Here is a 27580-nt window from a genome sequence, read left to right as displayed (position 1 = left end):
ATAAAAACTAACATGTAGCAACACTGGAATTATAATAAAATCATAAATATGTGTGCGTATTATATATCGAAGGCAGAATTGAAGCAGAATTTTGACAGGGGTATATGAGATCTAAAAAATGAGATTCAGTAAATCCAATCCTAGTTTCCTGGAAGGCACAACCTGTTCCATGTGACATTAACAGAACTTATTTTTTCAGTAATTTGTAGAACAAATATTTATTAGGTTGAAATACTTAGATAGATGCTTTATACTTCAGGAATTTATTTTTTCACAATGATCCAAAGTATTAGATGAAGTTTGCTTGTTTCATTTTGCTTTTAATTGACAAATAATAAATGTACATATTTATATGGTACAGTGTGAAGTTTTGATACATGTATACGTTGCATAATAATCAAACCAGAGTAATTAGCATTCCATCACCTCAAAAATGTCATTTCTTTGTGATGAGAATTTTCAAAATTTTCTCTTCTAGCTACTTCAAAATATATGCAATATGTTCTCGTTAACTCTACTTACACTACTATGCAATAGAACATTAGAACTTATTTAAGATGAAGTTTTTAATACAAAAGTTATTTTAAGAAAATAAGCACAGACTGGGCATGTTGGCTGAAGCCTCTAATCCCTGCACTTTGGGAGGCTGAGGCGAGTGGATCACCTGAAGTCAGGTGTTTAAGACCACCTGACCAACAGGGTGAAACCCCGTCTCTACTAAAAATACAAAATTAGCCAGGTGTGGTGGCAGGTGCCTGTAATTCAAGCTACTTGGGAGGCTGAGGCAGGAGAAATGCTTGAACCTGGGAGGCGGAGGTTGCAGTGAGCTGAGATTGCGCCTTTGCACTCCAGTCTGGGCAACAAGAGTGAAACTCCATCAGAAAACAAAAAGAAAGAAAGAAAAGAAAAGAAGCATAGCTATTTAAGTATGTTATTCACAGTTATACTGCTGATGGAGAGACAGGAGTCAAACTCAGATACTGTAGTTATGAAACCTCTACACTTAGAGTATACGTTTTATGATATTTTTTCTTTAACTCTTTGATGAATAATAGTGTAAACTGACACAGGGCTAAGGACTCATTCTTTGGTGAGCTGCTACAAGATGATATAGAAAGGCTGTTGAAAATCTTTTCTTTGTCTTCTTAGCCAGTGTCAGAGGCAATTGCATGGTAAATATTTGGCAGAAGTAATACCTAAATAGTGGTCTCATTTTATGAAGTATAGGTCACTTTTCCTTGGGAGTATGGAAAATGATGGAAAAAATTGCTATCAAATGTCAATAAAATATTGGGGAGAATATGACACAAAGCAATTACTACATTTTACTGAATAAAATCTTAAAAAAGGGAGAAGGGAGACAACAAGAAAAAGATGGTTAATATGGTGCAAATGAGTTCAGGTGTATGAGATGCACCTGGGTAAAAGGTGCTGTACAGAAGCGGCTCAGTGTGTAAGACGGTTCAAGACCTTGGTGAGCACAGAGTCATGGGTAATTCACATGTCATAGGATTGAAATATGGAAATACACGACAAGAAAAACCACAGTTAGAAAACTTATAGATGAGAAATCCATTGTTTGTGACATTGAAGAATGAGACAGTGCAAGCCTCATAGTCTAGGAAAACTCCAACACGATTAGGACAAACAGTCATAAAGAGGGGCACGATCAAAGGAGCAGAAGGAGTAGAGTGGGAACCGTCCTGGAAATCACTATATTTAACTGAATCCTGGAAAGCACTATAGTTATCTTCATTCTGTAACCCTATAACCCAGTAGCCATTTTTAGGTTGATACTTTTCAGTTCCTGGAAAATTCCGATATGTAGTGCGTTTCAAGCTAACACATACCCCCAGGATCCAAGCACTTTTATTGGACACGTCTACCTCCCAGTAATGTTTCCCTGATGTGATGCTTGGGGAGCCCAGGACACCATTAAAGTACTTGACTTTCAGAAATGGGTGATGTATCTGTTCCTGACATCTCACTTGTCTCCCATCTTCAGAAATGACAGTACATGAAGGGTGACTTGAAACCAGTGTCACATGAGCTGTAGAAAAATTAACAGATCAGGTAAGAGATATAATGTAACTGTGTTACATTATATGAGAGAAATCTTAATATTAAGACTTGAAAGAAAACTGGAAGGAACCCTCTTCAGCACTTATAAGGAGGGGTAGGTTATGTGTGTGTCAGAAGAAGAAATATAAATCTTAAAACATGAGACCTAACAGAGAACATAAAATTCTTAAAAGATAAAAACAATAATAATGATTAGGCACTGGGTGGCTTATAATAATGTGATTTCTCCTTACCCCAGTAGCGTTGGACTTCTGTCAGCTCTGAAATGATAAAAATGCATAATATTGAATACAAGTAAAAGGAGTCAGCACTGAAATTCATTTTCTCTCCAGATTAGGGAACTAGTAGGCATGCCCTATGTTAGGGCAGTAAACTGGTGAATGACAGGGTGAAATAGCCACCTAGCCATTTCCCATTAAATATAATCCCATCAGCAGCAGATAATATCCATCTTCCCCTATCCCCTCTATGCATGTTTGGAAACCACACCCTCTTCTCCATTTAGCACCCTGACATGACTTGAATTCCACAACCCCGCAGTTGATCCAGCTCTCCTCACCTTTAAACACTTGCAGCATTCCTTTCAGATTAGGAGCTCCAAATACTCTCCGTTTTTCATTAAGAAAGATTTCTGGCTTCTGCAAAGTCACTTTCTCAATCCTAAAAATTAAACAAAACAAAAAAAAAATGCCTTCCCTTCCAAATCTCTGGCCTTGTGTCCCTGGAACACCCCTGACTTTCTATCATTTCAGCCCATCGATGCACTTGAACTCTCTTTTTGGGGATCCTGAGAAGAGAGAGTGCAAACTCTTGACCCTGGAGCCAAACAAAATGTTCTCATTTGCCTTCCCACTTACTTTCTGTGGGAACGTGGGAAGATCTTAACCTCTCAGAAGTACACTTTCTTTCTTCCAAAATGAAATAATTAACCTTTCCATGTCTACCTTCTTAAACTCATGGGACATTAAAAAGTATGTGGGGGAGGGGCGGGGATTTTAAAACAAAACAAAACTTGGGTGCCTTACAAAAGAAACTCTAACATTCAATGAGTGGAAACGTCAACACTATGTACATGAGCTCCCAGGGAGATGGCTAGAAAGTGAGGTTACAGAACCTGCATCCTGGGGGTTTGAGACATATCAAGAGAGGAATCCTGTTTGGAGAGGCCTAAGACCTTCAAAGCTATTTCCAGTAGGGAGGTACTCAGATAATATCTGAGGTTTCAGATTTCCGGGAAAAATCACAAACACTTGGCAAATGAGATATTATGTGTGAACCAAACTAATACTGGTCTGAATTTTATGTGGTTAGAAAGAACTTGATACTACCAGGTAGGTGTATGATTTTAGACAGAAGAATAACACCTTTTTATACTCTTCTAAATAATGCAACTGAGGTGGATCAATTCTTTGTACTGTGACCACATATTATCCAGAATGTTATTTTGAAATATTATTCCAGAAATAAACATCTGATTTTGGAAATCTAAATAGAAGTAAAGAAGGAACTGATTCTTTTCCAGGAGGAAAATATAAATGTGAGGGAATTGTCCCAATGGACAATTATGGGTATACGGCAGAAAAAGAAGACATGGCTCTTTCAAAATAAATCAAGTACCTATTAAATACAGAAAAAGAGCTGGATGTAGGTAATAAAATGGTGATGATGCAGGGGTCTGATACTGCAACACCTCATCCGTAATACCACCGCTGAACCACACACTGAGTCTCCACCACCCAAATTTTCTACCATAGAATCTGGTCTATTTTTAAAAATTTTTTATTTAATTTTATTTGATTTTTCCAAGACAGAGTCTCACTTTGTCACCCAGACTGGAATGCTGTGGCGCAGTCTTAGCTCACTGCAACCTCTGCCTCCTGGATTCAAGCAAGTCTCATGCCTCAGCCTCCCTAGTATCTGGGATTACAGGCATGTGCCACCATGCCCCCCTAATTTTTATATTTTTTTGTGGAGACGGGATTTTGCCAGGTTGGCCAGGCTGGTCTTGAACTCCTGACTTCAGGTGATCTGCCTGCTTCAGCCTCCCAAAGTGCTGGGATTGTAGGTGTCAGCCACCACGCCTGGCCAAATCTGATCTATTCTTAATAGTTACAGAACATTTGGCTGTGCAAGGTGGCTCACACTTGTAATCCGAGCAATTTGGGGGGCCGAGGAGGGTGGATCACAAGGTCAGGAGATATCAGCCTGGCCAACAAAATACAAAAAATTAGCCAGGTGTGAAGGCATATGCCTGTAGTCCCAGCTACTCAGGAGGCTGAGGCAGGTGAATCGCTTGATTCCAGGAGGTGGAGGTTGCAGTGAGCTGAGATCGCGCCACTATGCTCCATCCTGGTGACAGAGCAAGACTCCGTCTCAAAAAAATAAATAAATAAATAAAAACTAACAACAAAAACAAACGAACAATAGTTATCAAACATTCAAATACTGATTTATGACCAGAAATTTCAGAAATTTATGATTAAAAAAAACTTAATTTTTCTGCCTTGGGAGATGTTTTATTCTCATTGAACCCATTAGAATGGCTATAAATCTCTCCTCATTTTAGAAAAAGACTATCTCTGTCCTCCCGCACATACCTTTTTATGACATCATTCACACCCTAGGAAGAAGAGAGAAAACATTAATTAAGAAAGAATAGTCTCTCCTCACTTATAAAGCTTCACTACATTTCTCCCAGTCCCTAATGTACTGAGAATGGAGATGGTGTCAGTGTGAAAGACAAGAAAAGCAAAGACTTAAGGCAGTCATCCCAGAAGACTCATATGAGGTTTTCAAGTTTTCTTAAAAGTAGAAACAGCTTTCCTCCTTGTGGAAGAGGCTTCCGGTGTCTGCAGATGGGACATGTTTAGAAGGAATTTCTAAATTCCTTCTAAAGGACTTTAGAAGGACTGACAATTTGTTTGTCTCCAAATGTATATGGCTCTCCAAGAAATGATTTAAATAATTAGTGCTTCTCTGATTTATTAAACAGATATACAGCCTAGGCAACATAGCATGACCCCACCTCTACAAAAAATAAAACAAATTAGCCAGGCATGGTGGCATGAGCCCCTAGTCCCAGCTACTTGGGAAGCTGAGGTGGGAGAATTGCTTGAGCCCAGAAGTTTGATCAAAGCTGCATTGAGCTAGGATCATGCTACTGCACATCGCCCTGGGTGACAGAGTAAGACCCCATCTCTAAAACAAAACAAAACAAAAACACAAAAATAAACAACAAAACATATAAATAAACTTGTTCTCCAGGCCACTTTTTGAAAAATCAAAGACGAATGAATAATGGTGCTCAAGAAGTTAATGTGGCTTTTGCTGAGGGTATAAGCAAACAAGTGTATGAAACAAGTATAGGTATGTCTTTTCTTTTCTTTCTTTTTTTTTTTTTTTTTTTNTTTTTTTTGATGGAGTCTCACTCTGTTGCTCAGGCTGGAGTGCAGTGGCACAATCTCAGCTGACTGCAACCTCTGCCTCCCGGGTTCAAGCCATTCTCCTGCCTCAGCCTCCCAAGTAGCTGGGATTACAGGTGCCCACCACAATGCCCAGCTAATTTTTATATTTGTAGTAGAAGCAGGGTTTCACCACGTTGATCAGGCTGGTCTTGAACTCCTGACCTCAAGCGATCCACCTGTCTCAGCCTCCCAAAGTGCTGGGATTAGAGGCATGAGCCACCACGCCTGGCCTAAGTTTTTCTTAAGGTTGCTCTCTTTTCATTTTAGACATGAACTGTAACTGACTTCATTCACTTCCTTAAGTTTGACACACACATATGTGCAGTTGATTTCCAATTCTCTACTGTTACTCAGATTTGTCACTTAAATACAGTTTAGTACATTCAGTAGTGAAGGAGCAACAAGGAACAACAACTAAGAATTTTTATTATGTAACACCAACCATACTGTCTTCTCTCTTATACCACATTGTTCATAATATTACTAATATCTACTCAGTTATTGCCCTAAAAACTACATTTACTCTGAACCCTAGTCTCTACCAGGATGGTTCAGTCTACATTCTTAATGGGTTGAGGTAATCTATTCTTCTTCATTACCACAAATATTGATTTATTCGTTTGAGCAGATATGTACCGATGCAATGTCTTTGGTCTCCTTTATGCCAGATGTAATTTTTCCACATAGATTTTTTTTCAAGAACAAGGCCAATAGCTGGATCTACACATACAATCAAATAGTTTTGTTTTTTGTATGAGGACTTTTATGTTGTACATTACATAAACCAAATAAAACTGGATTAAGTGGTGAAAAGGATTTTGGAAAGGTTAATTACAACTTCAGTCATACTGAAGTGTGAAGCTCAAACCTTGTCATCAAGATCTGGTCTATGGGCCAGGAGCAGTGACTCACGCCTGTGATCCCAGCACTTTGGGAGGCTAAGGCGAGCAGATCACTTGAGGTCAGGAGTTCAAGACCAGCCTGGCCAATCTGGTGAAACCCTGTCTCTTCCAAAAATATGCATGCCTATAATCCCAGCTACGCGGGAGGCTGAGGCACAAGAATTGTTTGAACTCAGGAGGTGGAGGTTTCAGTGAGCCAAGATCATGCCACTGCACTTCAGCCTGGGCAACAGAGTAAGACTCCATCTGAAAACAAAAAACAAAAATGTGATCAATGTCCTTCTCCAAATTCTACTTATTCCTCTACATTGAGTTTATTCTCTGTACATGAAGGAAATGTAAATCTCCTGATACAAGCCCCAGCAGAAAGGAGAACTTCTCTTGTAAGTTTTAACATAAAACACTTTTAGGCTCGCATGGCACCTGTCTGTGTTGGATTAGATGCCCACCTTAAGAGCATTTAAATATTATGAGTCAAATGAAAATGGAAACACAACATACCAAAACTTATGGGCTGTGGCCTAAGCAAGCCTAAGAAGGAATTTTATGGCAATAAATGCCCACATGTATAAAAACCCAAGAGTTCATTTGTCAGATAGAACCAATGTGTCAAGATAAGAAAACTGCAATAGAAATAGAGTTTAATTCACACATAGCCAGTTGAATGGGAGACTGGAGTTTTGTTATTACTCAAATCAGCCTCCTTAAAATTTGGAGGCTAAGTTGTTTCAAGGATAGTTTGACAGGCTGAGGACCAGAGAATGGGCAGTGCTGATTGGCCAAGGGTATAATCATAGGGGTGTGGAAAATCCTCTTTGTGTTCCCTGACTCTACTTTGGGGTGAGGACATGAGGCCAGTTGGTGGGTCCAGGTAGAGCCATTCATCGTTAGAAATGCAAAAACCTGAAATTACATCTCAAAAAGCTAATTGTAGGTTCTATAATAGTGATGTTATCTATAGGAGTAACTGAGGAGGCTGCAAACCTTGTGACCTCTGAAATAATGACTGGTCTGAATTATCTCCTTTTATTCTCCTAACTTGGTGGTCTTTCATTAGCCTTACAAAGGCGGTTTAGTTTGGGGAAAGGGCTAATATCATTTAAACTATAAATTAAATTTCTCCTCAAGTTAACTGCCTAAGAGCAGTTTGGAGGCTATAAAGGGAATATGGGTTTGTTAGATCACATCTCCTTCACTGTCATAATTTCCTCATTTATATAATTTTTGCAAAAGTGGTTTTACATGAAAAAAGAAAAAAAAAATCCCCAATAAGCAACCTAATACTACACTTCAGGGACCTAGATGAAGAAGAAACTAAGGCCGATGTTACCCAAAGGAGGGAAATAATAAAAATCAAGCAGACAAATGAAATTGACTAGAAAAACCAATGAAGAGATCAATAAAACTAAGATTTGTTTTTTGAAAAGATAAATAAAATCAACAAACCTTTAGCTAGACTAAAAATAAAAAGGAGAAGATTCAAATAAATAAAACCAGAAATGAAAGGGAAGACATTACAACTGATACACAAAAGATCATAAGAGACTACTATTGGTAGTCTAAACTATGTATATACCTAATATATTGGTACAAAATTTTATATATCAATTTATATAAAATTTTATATATCAATTTATATAAAATTTTATATCAATATATTAGATGACATAGAAGAAAGAGATAGATTCCTAGACATGTTAAACCTACCAAGGCTATATCCCAAAGAAACAGAAAATACGAGCTGACCAACAATGAGTAAGAAGAGTGGATCAGTAATAAAAAGTAATTCATTAGATAAAAGCCCAGGACATGATGGCTTCATGGCTGAATTCTACCAAACATTTAAAGAAAAATAAACCAAAATCCTTCTCAAACTCTTCTAAGAAATTGACAAAGAGGGAATATTTGTACTAATTTTATGAATACAGGATGACAAATCTGCACAAGAACACTAAAGAAAAAATAAATGTCAGTCAATATACCTGAAGAACATGGATGGAAAGTAAACAACAAAATACTAGTAACTGAGGTTGAACATCACATTAAAAAAATCATTCACTATGATAAAGTGAGATTTGTTTCAGGAGCACAGGATGGTTCAACATATGCAAACGTATATAAATGTTAAAATACTTTAACAGGATAATGGACAAAAACCATATGATCATCACAATTCATGCAGAAAAAGTATTTGACAATGTTAAATATATTTTTATGATTAAAAAAACTCTTAGAAAAATGGCTATACAAGAGATTTAACACAATATGATGAAGGCTGTATGTGACAAACCCACAGCTAACATCATACTAACATAGCCTCATAACATAACATTACATAAAACATAACATCAAAATGCACTCAAAAGAAGGTAAGAGCTTTTCTCCCAAGCTCTGGAAAAACATAAGAATGCCCATACTTGCTACTTCTATTTGACCAAGTACTGGAAGTTCTTGCCAGAGCAAACATACATGTGACAGAAATAAAACACATCCAAATTAGAAAAGAAGTTAAATTGCCACGGTTTGCACTTAATGTGATTTCACAATAGAAATCTTTAAGACTACAAAAAAACCTCTTAGAACTAATAACTTCACAGAGTTGCAGGATGTAAAATAAAGAATTTGTATACACTAACAATTTTTTTCATAAGAAATCAAGAAAACTACCCCATATATAATAGTATAAAATAAAATAGGAATAAATTTAACCAAGGAGTTGAAAGATCTGTACATTGAACACTATAAAATATTGAAGAAGAAAATTTAAAAAGACACCGATAAAATGTAAAAAAATTGTGTTCATGGATTGAAATATATATATATATATTTGTATAGAACCATATTGTCAGCAAAGAGATATTGTTTTACTTCTTTCTTTTTTTCTATTTGGATGTCTTTTATTTCTTTTCTTTTTTTTTTTTTTGAGACGGAGTTTCGCTTTTGTTACCCAGGATGGAGTGCAATGGCGCGATCTCGGCTCACCGCAACCTCCGCCTCCTGGGTTCAGGCAATTCTCCTGCCTCAGCCTCCTGAGTCGCTGGGATTACAGGCATGCACCACCATGCCCAGCTAATTTTTTGTAATTTTAGTAGAGACGGGGTTTCATCATGTTGACCAGGATGGTCTCGATCTCTTGACCTCGTGATCCACCCGCCTCGGCCTCCCAAAGTGCTGGGATTACAGGCTTGAGCCACCGCGCCCGGCTATTTCTTTTGCTTACATAATTTCTTTGACTAGGACTTACAGTGTTACGTTGAATAGAAGTGGTAGAGTGCATATCCTTGTCTTGATCCATTTCTCAAGGGGAATGTTTCCAGGTTTTTCCCATTCAGTATGATTTTGGCTATGAGTTTGTCATAGATGGCTCTTATTTTTAGTTACGTTCCTTTGATGCCTGGTCTGTTTAGGATTTTTATCATGAAGGGCTGTTGGATTTTATTGAAAGCATTTCTGCACCTACTGAAATAATAATATGGTTTTTGCTTTTAATTCCATTTATGTTGTGGATCACACTTACTGATTTGTGTATGTCAGACCAGCCTTGCATGCCAGGAGAAAGTATATTTAATTATGGTGTATTAACTTTTGTTGCACTGTTTGATTGAGTTTGCTAGTATTTTGTGAAGGACTATTTCATTTATGTTCATCAGAATATTGGCTTGAGATTTTTCTCTTTCACTGTGCCTTTGCCGGGTTTTGATATTGGATTGATGCTGGCTCCATAGAATTAGTTAGAAAGGAGACCCTACTCTTCTATTTTTTGAAATACTTTCAGTAATATTGGTAATATATATTTTTAAATATGTGATAGAATTCAGTTGTGAATCCATTTGGTCCATGGCTTTTTTGGTTCATAGGTTTGTTATTATTGATTCAACTTTGGAAATTGATATTGGTTTGTTCGGGGTTCAATTTCCTCCTGATTCAGTCTTGGAAAATTTTGTGTTTCTGGGGATTTATCCATTTTCCTTAAATTTTCTAACTTGTTTTCATTGGATTGTCAGTTATAGTCTATGAGTATCTTTTTTGCAGGCTAAGATGTAATGTCATCTTTGTCATTTCTGATTGCACTTACATGAATATTGTTTTTTCTTTCTTTATTAATCTAGCTAGAAGTCTATCGATCTTGTTTATTCTTTTGAAGAACCAACTGTTAACCTCATTAATCTTTTTATGGGTTTTTGTGTCTCAATTTCATTCAGTTCTTCTCCAATTTTAGTTATTTATTTTCTGCTGCTAGCTTAGAGGAATAGTTTTTTCTTTTCTTTCTCATTCTTCTGGGTGGAAAGTTAGATTATTAATTTTAAATCTTCCTAACTTTTTAATGAAGGTGCTTCATGCTTCCTCTTCATTGTTTTAGCTCTTTGGCAGAGATTTTTATAAGTTTTGTTCTTATTTTTATTGTTTTCAAATATTATATTTGATTCCTGCCTTAGTTTTAATGTTCACTCAAGAGTTATTAAGGAGCAAGTTGTTTAACTTCTATGTATTTGTGTAGTTTTGAGAGGTCTTCTTGATATTGATTTCTATTTTTTATTGCACTGTGGTTCGTGAGTATACTTGGTTATGATTTCAGTTTTTTTTTTTTTTTTTAATATATTGAGACTTCCTTTATGACCAAATATGTGGTTGATCATAGAATATGTTCTGGTCCAGGAAAAGTGTATTTCCTGTGGTTGTTTGGTGAAGTAGTCTACAGATGTCAATTAGATCCAATTGGCCAGTCATCATGTTTAAGTCCAGAGTTTCCTTGTTAGTTTTCTGTCTTTATGATCTGTCTAATGCTTTCAGTTAAATGTTATGTCTCTCAGTATTATTATGAGGTCATCTAAGTTGTTTCTTAGGTCAGGAAGAGCTTGTTTTGTGAATCTGCGTGCTCTCACCTATGGTTCATATATATTTAAGATGGTTAAGTCTTCTTGTTGAATTATACCCTTTATCATGTTTTCTCTTTTTTGTTCTTGTCATTGGTTTAAAGTATGTTTTATCAATATAAAAATAGCTACTCCCGCTTTTTTTTGTTTTATATTTCCATTAAGTATTTTTCCAACTCCTTACTTTGAGCCTGTGGGTATCATTACATGTGAGATGGGTCTCTTGAAGAAAGCAGACAGTTGAGTCTTGTCTTTTTATTCCTCTTGCCACTTTATGTCTTTTAAGTAGGACATTGAGCTCATTTACATTCTGGGTTAGTATTGATATGTGACATTATGCTGTTAGTTGGCTACTAGGTAGACTTGAGTGTGTAGTTGTTTTATGTTGTCTGTATGGTATGTGCTTTAGTGTGTTTCTGTGGTATCAGTTGTTGTTCTTTCTATTCCATGTTCAGCACTCCCTTTAGAACTTCTTATAAGCCTGCTCTAAGGCTGCTGTAATGATGAATTGTAATATGGTTGTAGTCTAGTTGTAATATCCTTAAATGTACATGCTACCCAAAGTAATCTACAGATTCCATGCAATTCTTATTAAAATTCTGACATTTCTTACAAAAATAGATGAAACAACCCTCAAGTTTGTGTGGTGCCGGAAAAGTCCTTAAATCACCAGCAAAATCCAGAACAAAAAGAACAATGCTGGAAGCAACATACTACCTGACTTCAAATTATATTACAAAGCTACAGTTATCAAAACAGTATAGTGCTAGCATTAGAAACAGACACATAGACCGATGGAACAGTACAGTAAGCTAGAAAAAAAATCACGCCTTTAGGGTCAATTAGTTTTTGACAGTGGTATCAACACTCATTGAGGAAAGGACAGTCTCTTTAATACATTGTGTTGTAACAACTGGATAGCCATATGCAGGAGACTAAAATTATATTCTATCTCACACTTTGAAATGATACAAAAATTATCTCGAAGTGGCTTAAATACTTAAATATAAGCCTTGAAACAGTAAAACTACTAGAAGAAGACACAAGGGAAAAGCTGCAAGCATCATTCAGGCCAATGATTGTTTTAGCTATAAACCCAAAAATCCAGGCAACAAAACTGAAAATAGACAAAAGGGATTACATCATACTGAAATTTTCTGCACTAAAAGGAAATAATCATCAAAATAAAAAGGTAGCCTTTGGGTCAGAGGAAAATATTTGCAAACCATATATTTGATGAGAGTTAATATTCATTATATATAAAGAATTTATACAACTCAAAAGCAGAAAAACAAATATCCCAAGCAAAAAATATGCAAAAAGACTGAAAAGAAATTTCTCAAAGAAGACATACAAATGGCCAACAGGTATATAAAAAAATGCAGAATATCCCTAATCATAAAAGATTATTTTATGATTAAAAGGTTAAAACCACAATGAGATATGACCTCACATTGTTTAGAATGACTATTATAAAAAAGACAAAAGAACACATGTTGGAGAGGATGTGAAAAAAAGTGATCCCTTGCACACAGCTGGCAGGAATGAAAATTATTATAGCCCCTGTGAAAAATAGTATAGAGGCTCCTCAAAAAATTAAAAATAGAACTACCATATGATTCAGCAGTTCTATGACTGAATATATATCCAAAAGATATGAAATAAACATTTCCAAGAGGTATCTACACATCTATGTTAATTGTAGCATAATTTACAATAGCCAAGAAATGGAATCAGCCTGTATCCATCAACAGTTGAATGTGTATATATATATATACACACACACACACACACACAGTATATATGTGCTATATGTATGTATATATATATATGTATACACACACACATACACACATATGTATACTCAATGCAATACTATTCTGCCTTAAAAAAGAGAGTAATTCTGTTGTCACAAAACATAGATAAATCTGGAGGACTTTTAGTAAAACAAATCAGGAACAGAAAAACAAATACTGTATAATATCACTTAGTACATAGATGTGAAAAATTAGCGAGTGTAAGAGGAGTTTCCAGGAGCTGGGGAGCAGGGAGAGTTGAGGCAGATATTGGTAAAAGGATACCAACTTCAGAATAAAAACAAGACTATCTTCAATAAATCTATTGCACAATGTGGCAATTATAGTTAACAAGTTATTGTATTCTTGAAAATTGGGAAGAGAGTAGATTTTAAATGTTCTATTTTACAAGAAAATGATAAGCATGTGAGGTAATTCATGTGACAATTAGCTCCATTTAGCCATTCCACAATATATATATATAAACTGCATGCTTTACATAATGAATACTTACAACTTTTATTTATCAATTTAAATAAAGACAACAAAAGAAAAAAATGACAAAAATAGGGGGGTTATAAATAATTCTTAGGGCCAACTTTGGACTTACAAATTTGACCACTTAGATGAAATGGACAAATTCCTATAGAGACATACATTACCAAGAACATATTCAAAAAATGTAAAAAATCTAAATAAATCCAATGCATGTAAGAAAAAAATTATACCTTTTCAAAATGAACAGCAGACTACAATGGTTTTGCTAGTGAATTCAATTTTTTTCAGAAAATAAAAAAAGAGGAAAGAGTTCTCAATTCATTCCATGAAGGGAAAAAATAAAAAGCGTCTTGTATTTTGATGTGCATTTGTTTGCCTGTGGCTAAGCTGAGCAATGAAAAGCTGCATTGATAAGTGCATGACACTAGAATACAGAGAATACGAACCTATCAAACATCACTAGAGCTAACTGATCATCTCTACTATGCCAAATTTTTGTACTGCTCTGGATAAATTAATAAAAATTGGATTATCTCTTGTTACTTCCACATTCAATTATTCCTGTAACTTCAGCAATTGATTCAAAAAAGCAGTCCTGCAGGGAATGTTGTTAATATTAGAAAGAGCACAGTAACACAGAAAAGGAAATAGCCTTCACTCTTCCTTAATCTCAATGCTCAGGCTTCTTTCCACTTCTTACCTGTAACAGCTCCATCACTGACCCCTGCAGGCGATGCTCCAGATCTGAGATGAGCACTCTCACAGACTGGGTCTGCAGCACCATGTCATTTTCAGACTGTACAAATCTTTTCAGAATGTTTTTCTCCTCCTTCTCCAGGTTTTGCAGCTCATTGTTCTCCTCACAGTCCAGGATGTCTCTCAGTTGCTTAAACTCTGCCATGATGTTGGTTTTGTCATTTTGTATTTGAATCTTCAGAGATGTGAAGGGAGAAAGGGGCACTTAGTTTACCAGGCAGAGGCTGATAGTCAGAAAAATAACTGTTTCTTTTGGGGAGTTCTCACAAGGAGGGGACATAGAAGCAGGAGAGTAGGTCTTAGAAAAGTTAATTTTTCCTATTTTTTTTTTCCTTCATGACATTTTAAAACAATGATCTTGAATGGGTATATTGAGGTTCATCCTGAGTCAAAATGGGTTACCTGGGTGTAGCTTAGCTTTCACACAGCTATCCAGGACACTCGTGCCTGCCTGTATTACCTCTCAGCTCAAACTCAAACTCCCTGCCAAAAGTTGAACACTGAGGACAGAACCATGAGCCACTGCCAAATGTCTTCCCCAAGTAGAGTCACAGACTCAAAAAGTAACACAAAAATGGAATACAGGATTCACTAGCCATCTTCACCAGAGAGAACCTTCATGTAAATAGCTCCCTACAGATACCTGTGTTCACTGTGACAAATTCACTCCCTAGCCACCACACTCCATCAGGGAAAGGATAAAGAGGACGAATCAGATGACTTCTGGACTTAACAAGCATCAGGGAATAAAGAGGAAGAAAGCTCCTTCCCATGGTTCTGCCCAGTTTTCTGGCTAACTCCCTCAGGAACCATGTCATGTTACCTTCCAGGAAGCTTGCTCTTTTCTGACGTCAGCTTCCAACTTTTCAGCATCCTGCTGCTTCTGCCTCATCATCTCCAGAGCTACCTGGAGCTTTTCCTGTGAGAAAGGAATCACACCATAGTCAAGCTATGCACTTTCCCAGCACCTGGATAGAGTATAAACATGAAAGAAATCAGGTTGATCTCAGACGAAACAAATTTACAGAAATGGTGAGAAAGGCAATGAGAATCCATGACTTGGAAGAAAACTTACATTGGTGAATGTCCTCCCTACGTCTCAGGTAATAGACCTCCCCATCTTGTCACCATGAGTAAACTGATTCTTTTTGTCCTAGAAGAAAAAACTGATCCTGCAGCAAGGGAAGAACTTATATCTCATCCCACTCTAGCTACTCTCCTGCTGAAAGGGGTAATAAGAGCTTTTCTTGGACACCAACTCTCTACCCATCTAACCCAAGGTACAAAATATTTATTTCTGGCCAGGAATATATACTCTTGGATTATTCTCTTGTAATTGGGTGGAATGCAGAAAAACTGTCCTTCAAGCCTCAGAAGTTAAGCATAGGATGAAAAAAAAATAATCCCAGGCCTCAGGCCTATGATGACAAGGCAATTAAAGTCAAATGCAAAGTGAAAATTTTCCACCGGATCCATTTTCTGCCCTCTCCTCCCTCCATCCCAGTCTCTTACTCGGTATTTCTGTGCAACCTCCTCCGCGAGGAATGTGTGGTGACCACGGTGTTCTTGAGACCGCTCGCAAAGCCAGCAAATGACATTTCCATCCTGTTCACAGAAGAGTAGAAGTTTCTCTCCATGGCGTGCACAGTGATCAACCTTCTGCTCCTCCTCTGTGCTCAGCACGACCTCCTTGAGCCTCTCCACTATGCTGGCCAAATGCCGATTAGGCCGCAGGCTCTCAGACTGGTAACTGATCCGGCACAAAGGGCAGCTTCTCTCTCCTTGGTGTGGCATAGACTCTTTGCAGTTTGCAGTGATGCATGCTTGGCAGAAGCTATGGCCACAGTCTAGGCTCAGAGGTTCTGTCAGGAGTTCTAGGCAGATGGGGCAGGTCACCTCCTCCTTTATATTCTCCAGGATTCTAAAAGCCATAGTCGCTGCTCCACTGCTCTTGCCTGTCCTGACGGCTGATGTTCCTCTTGCTCACAGATCCCTGCATGATTGGGAAGGTTAAAATGTGACTAAGTGAGAAACAGACTAAATAGAAAGGATATTGATTGTGTACAATTAGAAAATGGGCAAAATGAAAATATATAAAGACAAAAAAAAGGAGAGAAATAAGAAATGGTGTTTGGTTACCTGGTAATAAGGGCTTTTAATAATTGCCTTAAATACTTTACTCTCAGTTCATGTCATATGACAAATTCTGCTCTTATCTGTGCATTGGTTATCATTTTTCTTTACTTTCAATGAATGGAAAACAAACTGAGGTCTTTTCTACCAAGGTCTTTGTGTGACCCATAATCTCTCCTAGCTTTTCTTTTCTATGCCAAAACACATCCTCAATATTAAACTCACCAAACCACCTATGCCTCAGGGCGTTCACATTTGCTCTTCTCTCAGCATAAAATGTTTCCCTGATGTTAGTATGATTTTATTAAATTATCTTCTTACATGTCATATGATCAAAAATACCTGCTCTGACCACCTTATGTGCAGTATAACAAATCTCACCAGTCATTGTGCATTTGCAATGATTGCCCTTATTATCAGCACAGAGTGAATGATGGCGTTTCATCAAATGTATAAATAGGCATAAGAAGTGATTTACAAAAATTATTTATCTTCAATATGGTGACCTGAGGTGACCCTGTATTCAGGGTCCTCTTTCAGTGGCCTTTTGCTACACTATTGGTTAATCAATGACAAACGAAAATAACGGCCTCATTTTCCACCACAAAACCAGATATATTTCTTTTAGGTTTCTGAGAACTGTTCCCATGAGCTTTCACAAGATAATGAGTCCTTTGGGGCACTAGGCTTTTCTAACCTACAGCATTTCACACACATCCAGCCAGTCTCATTTCTTAAAAAACTCAGATGATGGAGACAATGCCTCCTGTACTACCCTGGGGACTCTCACTGAGAACTCGCCTGGGAAAGCTGTGCCACATGGTTCTCCTGTCCTGCATCCCCTGGCTAAACTACATGAGCTTGGCTAGTTTAGGGCTGTTATCTCCCATAAGTGAAATGGCAAACCGGATTGGAAACTGCTGCTGGTGTTCAGTCAGGGAAGTATCACAGAGTGGTGGCTCAGAGTTGTTGACTGACAGACCTGGTTTCAGTAAGGACCCTGTGGCCTCAGTCTATGTTCCACCGCTGTAAGGAATTCCAGGTAAATGGAGCTGTAAGGCTAAAAACAAGGAAAGAGAAGGCCCTAATAGATACTGATGTATTGTGGCTGTCAAAGTTTCATGGTGAAAGAAAGATCTCTGTTATGAGACAGCTGATGAGTCTCTCCCTTGCTCTGAAAAAGGAAGGGAAATGTTATAAAGGCTGTATGGAGATAAATTCAGACCTATAAAAACTGTCCACTTCTCCCATAATCTACGAAGGCCATAAAGAACAAGGCGGAATGAAGGTGGGGTGGAGGCACAATCCATCCGATGGTATGGATACTGAAAGTGGGCCAAGGGTTTATAGTGTTATGCTGCAGTGGCTTTGGCCAGTATCAGGCTCTGATAAATGGCAAGATCAGAGGTTTGCATCGTACAATAATGTCTAGCCTTGTTTATGACTCAAGTTGTAATCCAAACCTGAGAGTGAGGACTCCATTTACCTTTTATTCCATTAAAAATTGCACCAGCGCTGAGATGCATAAAAGCCTATGGGAGGGGGGAATGGAGATAGCCATCTGTCAGGAGGCTGTAAAATGTATGTTTAATGTGAGATTACAAGGAGCCAGTGTGAAAATAACTGATGCCATAACAGACACAGAAAGAGGTATGTGCAGAGGAGCCAGAGGTTCCACACGTGGGGCTAACCCCACCACTACCTAAGCAGTGACCCAAAGGCTGCACAGCAGTCAGGGAGTTTGAGATGGAAACACAATTATTATCTGCCTGGTATCTCTCAGGTCAGCTACCTGGCATAGATGTCAGGTGATTGTACCTTACACATGAGCCTTCTCCTGACATCTGGGATCATGAGAATGCAAACACAACATGTCCTAGAGGTGACAGCTAAAGACCAGCAACAAAAACATTACAAGACAATAACCAGTTTTTGTAAAATCCAAGCAATATGCATATAGACAGAATTTTCTTCTGTAACTGGGGCAAAACTGTTCCCCTAAGCATAATATAGCTGCAAATTACTGATGTTATATGGAAAGGCATCACTTTTCATACATAGGTGGGAAAAATAAAATTGTACTGAGATTCATTTGTTAAGCAATATCATCTAGTAGTGTTATAGGAAATATTAAGAAGTTATTTTAGGCAGATAGAGAGGAAAAGGGGTCCTTGGGAAGTTTTTGTTTTAAGGCAGCTCCAGAAACATTTCTTGTCTACCAGGAAAGCCCCAGCTCTTAGAGCCAGGCCAGCAAGCTTTAATACACAAATGCTGGACATTAGAAACTGGGTCCATCCAAACATGGTGATTCCTGTTGTCTTCTCCCTTGCCCATACATGTGCCTGGCAACATGGCTGCGCCCATGTATCCCCATGTGTGTAAAACATCGTGGCGCTCTACATTTGCATATTGAAAGGTTAGGGTGGAAGGGCCAGTTTTTCATGGGCCATGTGAATAACATACCTGGTCACTCCCTGAGCCCTGTGCAAATCAGACACCACCTCCTCTAGCCTCCTCATGTAAGCAGCCATTTTGCACATGAGGTTTTTGCTTTGTTCAAATCCTCCTCCCTCTGTCTCTGTATGGTGGAGCTGTTTTCGTCTTCCTTTCTTCTTTCTTGCCTATTAAACTGTTCATTCCTTAAAACCACTCCACATGTGTCCATGTCATTAACCCTATCAGTCAAGACCAAGATCCCTAGTGTTCCTCCAGTCATGAGAGCTTTATCATTTTGGTGCATGGGCCAGGAATCCAAGGTACAGCCTTCATTGGAGTGGTAAGTATGGGAGTAAGCTTAAAATCTGTTCTATTAGTCTAAGGCACTCTTGGCCTCTATATTAAAATGAAACCAAATAAATCAATGCGCATCTGTCAGCCTGGTACTTATGCTTAACTTTGGCTGCCATACTAAAAACTCAGATGTGAGGCTTGCTGAGGGGAACATGGAGAACCCCCCAATACCCGTGGGTACTGGAAATGTTGGCCATTTTGAACTAGCTTCTTTTCATGGGGGGACCTCGCCATCAAGCGAGGCTGGGAAAAGTTCTGAGGTAACTGAGAATTTCTGGCCAGGGCACACCCTGGCATGATTCAAAGGTCCCTGGAGCACACGCAGCCTCCGACAGTGCACTCTGAGTGTTGGCAGAGAATCCTCAACTATTCTGTTGCAAAATTCTTCTTCCTTCTCTATCTGCAACCTCTTACTCTTTCTGTGTGTGAAATGTGCAGGGATTTTTACAGCCTAGGAAAGTAATCCTGCTAGGTAAGATCAGGAAAATGCCTCTAGGAACAGAGTTTTCCCCTTTCTCCTATGGTGAGGTTACTTACCACCACATCGCTGGCAAGCACATAGTATTTCTAAGCCAACAGCGTCACTTAGTGGAAATAAAAATCATCTACATGAGGCACACCTTTTTCCTCTTTTTCCACCATAACACAGCAGCTTCCTTTTACACTGTTAGAAATCAGGCGGTAGGCCTCTTCTGGGAATGGGAAGTTTCTGCACTTAACAGTTAGGAGTAAAGTGTCTTCTGCAGCCAGATTTTAGTCCTGATATTGTCCCGTCAGTAGGAAAATGGCTATTCGTTCCTGTGTTCTTTTAAGGCACATAGTCTGTCTCAGATTAAGACAGTACTCAATTAGTAAGGGAATTTTAAGTTTGAAAGTTAACCAGAACATTTTTTTAAGGGTAAGTGCTTTAATATGGGCTGTAATATTACGCAATCCAGCACATTGCCTCTGTTAAAGGATCCTTGCCCAAAGGCGACAGTCTCTCCAGACATCTGTTTTTTAGGGAGCCAGGCAAATTACACAGGTTCTAGCAAGTCAAAGGGAAATCACACAAGGTGGATTAACTAAGGCTGCGTGGATAAGCGTGGTTAGCCCCATCACTTAGTTCATCTGGTTCCATGGCTTGAAGCACCACACCTATAACCATGGAGGACACATTTAACATAGTGCTGGGATCCAGAAATCTGGGAGGGGAAGCATTCGAATGATGCTCCCTGTCCTCTCCTCCACTCTGGGTCATATGGAAAGGAAGAAGACTAAGAGGATACTTTTATTCTTGTTTCTTTTTCTAAATGGGTAATAAGTTAACTTCCGCTTGCACCCTTCTGGAGTGTACTCTGAAACACTGGAACTTCCTTAACCTCAGAACTTTAAAGAAAGCAACTCATTTTCTTTTCACAGGGGTGTGGTGTTTTTACCAAACCTTTTCAAGCATTGTAAAATCAATGCAGCTTTTTTGGAAATCATATTGAGCAGGTCCAGGGAAAATAGTTCCCCCAAATTAAAAAAATCATTTTCAGGGAAACCATCTGAAAATCCGTCTGACCTGGGGCCTCTTCAAGTTCCTTTCTCGTTGCAGGACATTAGGCAAGTAAAGCAAGATATAGGCCAATTTTCTGATGACCCTGATAGGTATTTAGAAGCTTTCCAAAATTTAACTCAGGTATTTGACCTCTCATGGAGGAATGTTATGCTGCTCCTAAACCAAACCCTAACTACAGCTAAAACAGGCAGCTCTACAAAAAGAAAATAATTTTGGAGATAAGCAACAAGTCTCATAGTAGGCCAGAAGGGAAAGGAGGAAATAGGGAAGGGAAATCAAGAGGAGAAACACCACTGACAAGAGGAAGAAATACAGTATCTCTTGACAACCCTAATTGGAACTCCTTTGTATGGTGTATTTCCTTCTTTCACAGTTTAAAATGGCTTTTTAAATAATGTTATTTCAAACTTGGAAAAGTTAGTTTTCCAATTTAAAATGCTTGGCTTAGAGTTGAGCTAAGGGGAAGGAACCCAGAGCCTGATATGCTGGCAAAAGGGTAAAAATTTCTTACCAGTCAGGTCTTTGTCTTCTCTCTCCCTGTGCAAACCAGTAAAAGGGATAATAAGAATTGTTGTTTATATTCTCTGTAAAGTTATAATTAATGAAAAAGAATTTGTAAGGTTGGTCCTAAGCTGCAGGCCACCTGATGTGCTTTGCATGTTTTTCTGTATGGTTCTGTCAAAGAAAGGGTATCTTACAATAGGATCAGGCCCAAGACCTCATAAGCCTGTTGTTCGAGCCAGTCCAACAAAATGGTCAGTAACAAACTTGGCTACAGGCCTCCATCTTTTTTCATGTCCTCAGGACCGTGACTTGTAACCACGTGGCAATACTTTGTTTTAGTCTCCACCAGTTTGCAATGATGGCTGTCTTCTTGTGCTAAGTCAGTTCCTGGGTGAGGGCCACACAATCAGATAAGCCAGTTTTTCAGTCTTCAGCTTACACCCTTCTGGAATGGTGCCAGCTGATCCATCAAAGGCAGGGTTTACAAAATATCTTAAGTAATGATCTTGAGAGCAGATTAGGGAGGATCAAAATCTTGTAGCCTCCAGCTGCATGACTCCTAAACCATGGTTTCTAATCTTATGGTTAGTTTCTTAGTCTGGCCCCAGGCAAGAAGGAGGTATATCATAAGGGGCTGTTATCATATTTGTTTTAGAGTATAAACTGTAAACCAGGCTTCTCCCAAAGTTGGTTCAGCCTATGCTCAAGAGATGGGCAAGGACAGCTTGGGGGCTGGAAAGAAAATGGAGTTGTTTGGATTGGATCTCTTCCACTGTCTCAGTCACAATTTTGTAATGACAGTTTCAAAAGCTGTCCATCACCCCTTTGAAAATACCTTGTACATCTGTGGTTCATTCACAACCTAAATAAGGTTTGTTGCTTTCACCTGTGAGGTTATTTTCTATAAAGTTCAAAAGCCGAAAATCTTAACTGCTTGGCATGGCTGAAGTCAAGTAACAAGAGATTTAAAAGGATTTTCTTAAAGAGCTCTCAGCCTAATTATAAGTGGATATTCAAGTTATAGGTATATTTAAAATGCCTTTCTCTCTTCTTGGATCTTGTTTTTCTGGAAAAAGTTTCTTTTTCTTCTCAGTTGACTGAATTATTTTTCTCCTTTTTTTTTTTTTGTCTTGTTTTTTTTAATGCACACAGAGGCCCTAAGTAAGGTAACTTCTGATAGCCTGGGACTCACTGGGAAAAACAGAGGAGGCGCCAGAGACATATTTAAAATCTTTTTTTTTTCTGTATTTCAATCTTGTTTTGTTTTTCTTCAGTATTTTTTTCCTTTTTTTTCCCTTTTTGGTCTTACCACTCTTAATGCATGCATGAGAGGCCCCAAAATAACTTCTGGTAGCATGGGACTCCTTGGGAAAAAACAGAGGTGGCACCACAGACCCCCTTTTGGGAAAAAAAAAATCTCTGTTTTCCTCATGAAACCCCCAAATTTAAAAGCAGATAGTTCCCTCTCAAAATCAAAGGCTGTGTTCTGTTATGCATTGTGGTATCTACCATTTTAAGTTTTGGGGGTATCAAATTACTTCACATTATGAGAGAGCTTTGGTGTGTAACAACTAGGTAGGAAACACACTGTAAGGGATGCCTAACAGTAGTTATAAATCAGAGAAGCATACTCTTGGCCACCTAAAAAATGGAAACATCCCTGCCCCCCACTAAGAAATAAGACTCCCATAGTGGGGTGGGCTAATTACAAAATAAGCCAATTGGCTTTGTGTTGCCTTGTAATGAAACACACAGTAAAAGTAGAACACTGTCTTCTCCCATAGTATCTGCCTCCTTTCGGGGACCCAAAATCCAGTATAAAGTAGCACTCTTAATTTTAGAAACCTGACTTTGCCTTCAGCTGTGCCTGCTTATTAGGCCCTAAATATGCATGCTACCTGGTCCTGTTCCTCAAAGGGCTCCATCCTAAAGCCAGTAATCCAATTAAAAAACTGGCAAATAAAAAAATCTTACAAGTGCTGAATCTTCTGTCTGTGTTCCTATATATGTGTTGTGTACAATGTCTATAAAAAGAGATTTAATTAATTGGCTTAAGGAAAATTAAGCACATACATCAAATATTGGTTAGTTCATGTAACTTGAAGAAATAAAAACTGTCTTAAGGATTATTGGTAAAATGCAAATGCAAACAGGTGGTCTAAATCATACAACTTAGATACTAGGTTTGCTGAATGTTCCAAGGTTATGTACTGCTTGGTTTATAAATAGATAAGTCCCAGGACACATGGAGCTAGATGCTGAAAAGTCAGACTTTATCTGCACTTCTGTCTGGGTCCTAGGAACCACACCTGGTACCTAATTAAAATTGCTTACTAACCAGGTTTCTTAACGAAAAATAAAAGTTGCTAAAAGTTAACAGTGCAACATGTATTTGAGATCACTAAACAGTTTTACATGCAAGGCATATAAAAACAGTAAAATGTGTATTTTAGTGAAAGATTATAAGAAAGCATAGAAATGTAAATTTTGCCCTGGGATGAAGGATGTTAAATTTGATAAGATGGAGTTAGAAATTTAAGCAAGTTATAGAAAGATTGTAAAAAATAATCTTTCAAAAAAATGTGTAAACATTAACTAAACTCAAAATGGTATTATATACCCTTTTCATAAATTGAGGACCGAAATAAAAGCACAGCAGGGAGTTCTGAAGAGACTAATCTGCCCGTTAGTAAAAGGGTTATAAAAGGTTTGTAAAGATTTCACCTCATGCTCAAATTGGTTAAGATTAGATGAAATGATCTATAGGATTTCATTTAAACAAATTGGAGCTAACTTTAATAAATCAATGCAAGGGTAAAATTTGGCTTTAAACAGGATTATCATGTCATAGTGTAGGTTAATGAAAGGCTTTTGCCTTTTGAGTCATTTGGCAAAAAAATTAATTTATGTCAATTTTATAACATCAAGTGTTTTAAACCTCTAATTTAACAGATGTGCCAAAATCAAACTTCAAACTTCAAAACAGTCTTTTCTAATGCCTGGCTTTTTGGATGGTTCAGAGAGCCCCTGAAACATTCATAAAAGAAGTAAACTGGACCCCTTCCTGACACCTTACACTAAAATTAACTCCAGATGGATTAAAGACTTAAACATAAGACCTAACACCATAAAAACCCAAGAATAAAATCTAGGCAAAACCATTCAGGACATAAGTGTAGGCAAGGACTTCATGACCAAAACACCAAAAGCATTGGCAACAAAAGCCAAAAATAGGCAAATGGGATCTAATCAAACTCCACAGCTTCTGCACGGCAAAAGAAACAGTCATTAGAGTGAATCGGCAACCAACAGAATGGGAAAAAGTTTTTGCAGTTTACCCATCTGACAAAAGGCTAATATCCAGAATCTACAAAGAACTAAAACAGATTTACAAGAAAGAAACAAACAAACACATTCAAAAGTGGGCAAAGGATATGAACAGACACTTTACAAAAGAAGATATTCATGAGGCCAACAAACATATGAAAAAATGCTCATCATCTCTGGTCATCAGAGAAATGCAAATCAAAACTACATTGAGATACCATCTCACGCCAGTTAGAATGGTGATCATTAAAAAATCTGGAGACAACAGATGTTGGAGAGGATGTGGAGAAATAGGAACACTTTTACACTGTTGGTGGGAGTGTAAATTAGTTCAACCATTGTGGAAGACAGTGTGGCAATTCCTCAAGGACCTAGAAATAGAAATTCCATTTGACCCAGCAATCCCATTACTGGGTATATATCCAAAGGAGCATAAATCGTTCTACTATAAGGACACGTGCACATGAATGTTCATTGCAGCACTGTTTACAATAGCAGAGACCTGGAAGCAACCCAAATGCCCATCGATGATAGACTGGACAGGGAAAATGTGGCACATATACACCATGGAATATTATGCAGCCATAAAAAACGATGAGTTCGTGTCCTTTGCAGGGACATGGATGAACCTGGAAACCATCATTCTCAGCAAACTGACACAAGAGCATAAAATCAAACACCATATGTTCTCACTCATAGGCGGGTGTTGAACAATGAGAACACATGGACACAGGGAGGGGAGCACTACACACTGGGGTCAGTTGGGGGGAAATAGGGGAGGGACAGCAGAGGGTGGGGAGTTGAGGAGAGATTGCACAGGGAGAAGTGCCAGATGTGGGTGATGGGGAGGAAGGCAGCAGATCACACTGCCACGTGTGTGCCTATGCAACAATCTTGCATGTTCTTCACATGTACCCCAAAACCTAAAATGCAATAAATTAAAAAAAAAAAAAAGAAGAAGTAAACAGGATCACTTAATAAGAGAGTCAGCCCGGAAATGTAACCAGCCTTCCAGGAAACAAAGCCTTTTACTTTACAGCTCTCCCTTCTTTCAGAGCTGCCCACTTGCCAGGCAGCTCTGTTCCCATTAGTCAACCCTGGCAGCAGAAACTCTGTGTCTTTTCCCCACTCCAGAACAGCTTTTAGGTAAGTTAAACTCATCAAAGCAAATTCAGTTTTGTCCGAAAGACTTCCTACTTTTGCCTTCCACAAACCACTCAATACACCTTCAGACACCAGTACAGGAAGTGGTGAATCTGGGGAGAAGACTGAAGGCAGGCCAGGGAAGTTATGGTTTGGATTCACTTACCAATCCAGGGGCCTGATCTGCTCAAAGGAATCTTTCTAAGAGGAGCTGCAGGAAATTCTTGCTCACATCCTGGGCTGGAAAGTGAAAGATAAAATATTGGGCCAATGGCATTTAGCCACGTAGAGCCCGGTGAATCCCACCCCCTTAATGAGTCAGCCTGCTTTGTAGCTGTGCCATTCACAGGAGGAGCCATGGAAAATAGAGGCATTCCCACTCTATCTCCCTTTTCTCTTGAGTCTCAGGATCTTGTTATCATGCCACTTCTTTTCAACATAGTTTCAGATTAACCCAACCAAGTATTAAAAATTAGAAAAGGTGCCCTTTACTGAAATTCTTCCAATGTGCTCCTCTTGTTCCTGATCTCACATCTGGGTTCTGCTTCTGGGTGATAGATATGCCCCAAAGAGAAGGAAAAGCAAGGTTAATGATTTTTAGAGAACTGCAGTAGGTTTCTGGTCTGGACGTAAAAACCTTATAGGACCTATGAAAAGAAAAGGAGCTGCAGATAGGACAGATGTCATATTATTAAGGCTTCCAAACCCAGAGAGAGGACAGGATGCTAGAAATTTATCTGGAGAGCCATGAAGAAATACTGCATTATTACACTGACTGCAGTTCAACTATTAACTTTTCAAAGAACTCTCCAACTTCCCCGTTTTGTTTGTTTGTTTTGAGACGGAGTCTCACTCTGTCACCCAGGCTGGAGTGCAATGGCACAACCTCGGCTTACTGCAACCTCTGCCTCTTGGGTTCAAGCCATTCTCCTGCCTCAGCCTCCTGAGTAGCTGGGATTACAAGCGCCCGCCACCACACCTGGCTAATTTTTGTATTTTTAGTAGAGATGGGGTTTCACCATGTTGGTCAGGCTGGTCTCAAACTCTTGACCTCCTAATCTGCCCGCCAGCCTCCCAAAGTGCTGGGATTACAGATGTGAGCCAACGCACCTGCCTCCCACCCCCTATTGTTTTTTTTGAAGAATCTATTGGATCCCTGAGCAGGGCCAGGGCTTCCTCTCTCTTCTCTTCTGGTTACTATGCAGAACTGGTCCAGAAGGCTGAACTGTGGTCCATGTACCTCTCCATAGCATCTCTTCTAAGCCTTCCCTCACTGGGACATCTCAGGAAGTCCACACTGGAATTAGGATCATTGGTAGACGGGAGAATTTAGTTTGAAAAAGAAAACTCATGAGGAGAAGGCAATGGGGAGCACTGCAGCGGGCAGCCTGTCATCACTTAATCCCATCGCCGGTAACCCCATCCCCCCTTCACACTCTACCCCCCAGCTCTAAGTTTCATGAAGTCAGGTATGGGACTTTTACACTTTGTTCTTTATTGTCTCAGATTTATCAGAATATAGTGTAAATAAGGAGTAATATTTAAAGAGAGATAAGAAGGCATATAGTTATTAATATAATTTTAATTGAATTGAATATCTTGATGATGTTACATTTCTGTTCTATTCTTGCTGTAATGATAACTGCTGTGTCACATAGTTTAATTCAAATATTCTTCTGGCATTAGTAATAATTATGTGGCCAGGTGCAGAGGATCATGCCTGTAATCACTTGAGGTCAGGAGTTTGAAACCAGCCTCACCAACATGT

General features: G+C 38.5%; 1 protein-coding gene across 2 annotated transcripts; it reads right to left on the bottom strand.

Moving 5' to 3' along the window:
• Positions 1-244: 244 nt before the first annotated feature.
• On the bottom strand, positions 245-26071 carry TRIM5 (tripartite motif containing 5). Of its 2 annotated transcripts, none has more exons than XM_017507271.2 (8): positions 25979-26071; positions 15885-16365; positions 15196-15291; positions 14317-14547; positions 4680-4702; positions 2642-2742; positions 2316-2342; positions 245-2050 (listed from the first exon to the last, which is right to left on the bottom strand). In XM_017507271.2, exons 2-8 carry the CDS (start codon positions 16302-16304, stop codon positions 1464-1466), a joined length of 1485 nt encoding a protein of 494 aa, XP_017362760.1. In that variant the 5' UTR covers positions 16305-16365; positions 25979-26071; the 3' UTR covers positions 245-1463. The 2 variants fall into 2 exon arrangements, with proteins under 2 accessions (XP_017362760.1, XP_017362761.1); XM_017507272.2 differs by having other exon boundaries at positions 245-853.
• Between the last annotated feature and the right edge of the window lie 1509 nt (positions 26072-27580).

Source organism: Cebus imitator, unplaced genomic scaffold (genome assembly GCF_001604975.1).
Source record: "Cebus imitator isolate Cc_AM_T3 unplaced genomic scaffold, Cebus_imitator-1.0 Scaffold370, whole genome shotgun sequence".
NCBI classification, from domain to species: Eukaryota; Metazoa; Chordata; class Mammalia; order Primates; family Cebidae; genus Cebus; species Cebus imitator.
The sequence above is the reverse complement of the archived record's forward strand: the minus strand, read 5'-3'. Positions and strand labels throughout refer to the sequence as shown.

Coding starts and splice junctions, on each gene's coding strand:
- TRIM5 (XM_017507271.2), bottom strand. CDS start 16,304: ATGGCTTTTAGAATCCTGGAGAATATAAAGGAGGAGGTGACCTGCCCC. Junction 15,292..15,884: donor AGGTTGCACAGAAATACCGA/GTAAGAGACTGG, acceptor CCTTTCTCACAG/GAAAAGCTCCAGGTAGCTCT. Junction 14,548..15,195: donor AAGAGCAAGCTTCCTGGAAG/GTAACATGACAT, acceptor ACATCTCTGAAG/ATTCAAATACAAAATGACAA.